At 42.4% G+C, this 5000-nt stretch overlaps 1 protein-coding gene across 1 annotated transcript in view; it reads left to right on the top strand.

Annotated features, from left to right (window-relative positions):
* Positions 1-3114, top strand: part of LOC124381349 (catenin alpha-2-like) — a 66580-nt gene extending 63466 nt beyond the window's left edge. The window contains 1 exon segment of the mRNA XM_046842908.1: positions 2946-3114. Coding sequence (XP_046698864.1) covers positions 2946-3114 — 169 coding nt within the window.
* The last annotated feature ends 1886 nt before the right edge of the window (positions 3115-5000 follow it).

The raw sequence follows: 5000 nt of genomic DNA, 5'->3' as shown, positions 1-5000 counted from the left end.
GAAGCCACTCAAAACACCCGAACGGCTCAATGTTCAGGATGAAATTGCAAACGTGGTAACACGTGATCAGATTATAGCACCAGTTAGCACCATAAGTATCGACACTTGAGATATATTAAAAAAAAATCTGAATATAAAAAAAGAGAAAGACACACCCACAAAGCGTTTTTATTATAACCTGGAGCGATGTAGCTTAGACATGCTGACATTTGTTTTGGCCACACCCCTTTTTTGAATACGAATACAGATAGGAATGTATTGAGTGCTAATCAAATGATGTTTCTACGTTACCACGTGTGGGACCGTGATTCTGTGTGACGGGAAGCACGAGCAAGAAATCAAAACCATCGGGTCAAAAATGGTTCTTCACGCCATGCCTGGAGCACATATAATGGTTTCTGACTCTTTTAGGAAGCAAGAAGCTTTTGAGGAACCCACTCTGTATTGTTGTAGAACATTAGCTAAAACAAAAATTATGACATCATAATACACCACTTTGACATTTATCAGCAAATATGACATCAGAGAATTAGTTTTGTGTCACATTTGCTGAACCACTGATTCCAGTTACATTTGAGGAAACAAAAGTTCAATGCTAAGTGCACTAGGGATAAATAAACATCTCTGAGTTTTCTAGAGAACACCGTATAAAGTACTTATGAAACAGAAAAGAAAAGTTGCGGAATTGTTGTGAGTTTGCGGCGCAGCTCATCGCTCAGGGACGTGTCTGCAGACGTTCTGGCTCCCCTGGATACGAGCAAAACACAGTAAGAGAGATTAGCAGCGCCGCAGCCGCCTCTTATCTCCTTCAGCCCGAGCTTCTGTTTCTGCAAAGTTTGTTTTTCGCGCACGCTAATACGCCGTATCATACTCGCTGCAGTCACGGCACAAAGCCCGCAGTCCTCAGCATCTTCGCCTGACGGCTCTTCTGCTGGCTCGATCCGCCTTTACGCAGCAACGAGCGCTAAAAGGAAAACGCCTTGCTTGGTGGCAGAGAGGTGCATTATCCAGACGCTCAATCTGTTTACCATCAAAAGACAATAATTAGGTCCGAGACGGTGGCGGAACGTCTCATTAGGGGACACGTCCACGTTGTGCAAAAAGCCTTTTCTTACCCAGAGTTCTGAGTAATGATGGATGTTCAGCTGCTGAATTATTTCCATTAGAGTGAAGAGATGTTCCTGGGGCAGGGGTAGGCATGGATTTTCAGGGCATGGATCAGTCATAAAAAGAGCAAGAGGAAGAACGCTAGTTAGCGGGTTTGCTCAAACTGTCAATATGTCAATGGTCTATACGGTTAAAAATTTACAAAATACTTGTATAAGCGAGTTGGGTTTCATAGAATCTGCATCTTTTATGAGCTTGCAGTACAACTTGCCATTTCCTTTTATTCTGCTTTCTTTTTTATATGGGTGCTAGGAATCGAAAAACAAATCCAATCTTCTACTTCTTTCTTCTCAGCTTCAGTTTAGGCTAAAACGAACTCTCGGTAGCTAGCATGGCAAACGGCAGGAAGACGAGATTGAACTAGCTCGATTCAGGATCTCTGAGCGACTCTGACTTGTCTGGACATTTCAACTGCTTCTTTTATAAAAGCGTTTTGTACGTTTGAAGTTTAGATCAATTATCAGTTCTGACAACTTAAATTTGTGGAAACGTTTAAAGTGTGAAAAGGACGACATGAAAATATGACATTAAAAGACGACATTAAAAGGACGACATTAAAAGACGACATGAAAAGGACACATGAAAAGGACACATTAAAAGGACACATTAAAAGGACGACATTAAAGGACGACAGGAAAGGACGACAGGAAAGGACGACAGGAAAGGACGACATGAAAGGACGACATTTAAAAGGACGACATTTAAAAGGACGACATTTAAAAGGACGACATTAAAAGGACGACCTTAAAAGGACACATTAAAGGACGACATTAAAAGGACACATTAAAGGACGACATTTGTCCACCAGATTACGTGAAAAAGCAGTCACGCTTCGATGCTCAGGATTGTACATTCACTCAAAATCATCGTTCAGGGTTACGGTTGTAAATAGAATGTTCTTATATTTGTCTTTGTTCATGCCACATGACCCGGACTGGACTGGACTGGACTGAACCGGACTAGACTGGACTGGACTGAACCGGACTGGATAGACTGGACTTAACCGGACTGGATGGACTGGACTGAACTGGACTGGACTGGACTGGACTGAACCGGACTGGACTGGACTGGAGTGTTCGTAGCACCGGTCTTTCGTTCTAAAATCAACACAAGCTTCTCCTTCTCATTGTGATGTTCCTGCTTCAGATCAATCGTCTGAGTCCGAGCTCTCTGTGTTTGTTCTGTCTCGGGGATTTTAGCCTCATGGGAAAATTCGACCTTTTCCTTTTTCACTCAGACGCTGCCATTTGGTCACATTGTTTTTTACTCACATCACCCAAAAATACTTTACCAACAAAGAACCAAAAAGACCAGAAGATACTTTGGGCTGTTCTTAGGGGGGGCTAAATGATTTCCAGTGGAACCCCACAGTGAAGGACTTGCACAATGAGCTTTTGATTGATTTAAATCGATATACCAGAAGTCTTAGTGTTAAGTCTCTCATTCCTGTAGAAGTTCCTGATGACATTTCTGAATGTTGACAGCAATAGCAACCAGACCAGATCTAGGTTAGGATCAAGAGCAGGTAAATCTGGTGTTAAAGCTTCAGATGTTTGCTCATTCCAGCAGAAGAATCCAATGACACCGACAGGGTTTGTTGAGGTCAAGATCTTTGTCTTCATGCTTTAGAAGACATGAGGAACCGGAGAAGAACCAGACTTAAACAGGAACCTATGAACTTCTGGGTGAGTTGGAGATTTAGGTGTAACCTTTTACAGGAAGTGAAATCTTCAGAGGATCATTCCAAATCTGTGATGGTCATCTGTCCCTTCTGTCAGCCGAAACCTTGTCCGTGTTCTCCGCGTAAGACCAGCAGACCTCAAACTACGTGGTCTGAGGACGTCTAGTGGAGATTCTTTGGTCTGTTTGCACGTGTGCAGTCACGTGTTCGGATGTGTTAGAGATGTGTTCCAGCTGTTGGAAGTTTTTCCCCTGGTGTCTCTCTGACGCTGCTGTTTATCTTCATTAAGGCGGTGAGTGGGCGGGGCTTTGGGCTCAAGCTGATCTGAATAATTAATAAAGCGCTTCGTTTTACTGCATGTGGAATTTAATTACATGTTTGTACTGTTACCCTGATTTTTAATTATTTCTCCCTTATTTGTTGGGTAATAAATAAGTTCTAATGACCTCAGAGAGAAGCAGTGGTAATTATTCCACTCCTCTGCAAACACACACACACACACACACACACACACACACACACACACACACACACACACACAGCCCACAGGGTGTGTACTCCATTGCAGTATGTTTGAGTTTTATTATCTGACAGAACACACACTAATCCCCTCAACACTTCTCACCCACCCAGGTGAGCAGAACATCCTCCTCCTCTTCCTCCTCCTCTTCCTCTTCCTCCTCCTCCTCTTCCTTCTCTTCTTCCTCTTCCTTCTCCTCTTCCTCTTCCTCCTCCTCTTCCTCCTCCTCCTCTTCCTCCTCTTCCTTCTCTTCTTCCTCTTCCTTCTCCTCTTCCTTCTCCTCTTCCTTCCTCTTCCTCCTCCTCTTCCTTCTCCTCTTCCTTCTCCTCTTCCTCCTCCTCTTCCTTCCCTCTTCCTCCTCCTCTTCGTTCTCCTCTTCCTCCTCCTCTTCCTTCTCCTCTTCCTCCTCTTCCTCCTCCTCTTCCTTCTTCTCTGCCTCCCCATCTTCCTCCTTCTCTTTCTCCTCCTCCTTTTTCAGAATGTTGTGAAAAGTGAGGCGTTGCTGTGGACCGGACTTTCTCACAGTGTGTGTAAAGTTACCGAAGCATAGCGAGAAACTCTCCCACAGAGACCATGCTCGAGCCAAGATGGCCACCCAATGTTTGTCATTAGAACACACACACACACACACACACACACACACACACACACACACACACACACACACACTTTTTCCCACCAACTTCCATTCACACACTGCTGCTTTTTTGTTCTTTTTTTTGTAATTTTTATTGTTAATGATTTTTGTCTGGTGTTTTTGGTCCCTTTTTTCTTTTTTTCTCTTTTTAAATTGCATTCTTTTTGTTTTATATTGTTTTATTTATTCCATCTTTTTTATTGCTTTTTTTGTTGCTGCTTTTGTTTAAAATTTGTCTCCTATTATTTTTTTTTCTGTTTTCTGTTTTTCTTATTTTTCCCTTATTTAGCTTCTTTTAATTCTGTTTCGTCCTTGCCCCTTTTCTTTTCTTTTCTTTTTTTTTTTTCTGACGGTCATTCTTTAGCACAGAGAGTGAAATCCGCTCCAGCTGTGTTCTGTTACACTGAGCTCTGAAATCGCTCCACAGAGGTTTAAAGTGATGTCTATCTCCAACAATAAACCTTCAGTGGGATAAAAAAACTTGCAAAACCCTGCAGTCTGAAGGTCTGAGTTCAACTTTGTTTGTGGAGTTTAATATGAGGATTTATATACATGTCTGAATGAAGCAGGAGGATTTAGAATGTGCCTCTTTTTGAACATCTCATTCCACATTTAGTTTTTATTTACTGTTGGAATGAGCTCCACTCTTCTGGGAAGATGCTTCATTCTGCCACAAGGGTGTGAGTAAAGTCAGGTAGTGATGCAGGTGAGTTGAGGAGGCCTAGGCTGCAGTCAGCGTTCACATTCATGTTCAGTAGGGTTGGAGCTCCTCAATGAAAAGCAGATCTTCATGGAGCTGGTTTTCAAAGACGTCCTGTACAATAGTGTAACTCCAACTTTGTGCTCACAGTCTGGGAAAGAACCACATATGGTGTCCCAATACTTTTGGCATACTGTGTCTGTGTGTGTGTGTGTGTGTGTATGTGTGTGTATAATTAGTATAATTAATCAGATACTCATTTATTTTCAGGATGTTTGAAGCTCAGGAACGTGTT

The sequence above is a fragment of the Silurus meridionalis genome, chromosome 28, assembly GCF_014805685.1.
Source record: "Silurus meridionalis isolate SWU-2019-XX chromosome 28, ASM1480568v1, whole genome shotgun sequence".
Classification (NCBI taxonomy): domain Eukaryota; kingdom Metazoa; phylum Chordata; class Actinopteri; order Siluriformes; family Siluridae; genus Silurus; species Silurus meridionalis.
Note: the sequence above shows the minus strand (reverse complement) of the source record. Positions and strands in the feature narration are given on the sequence as shown.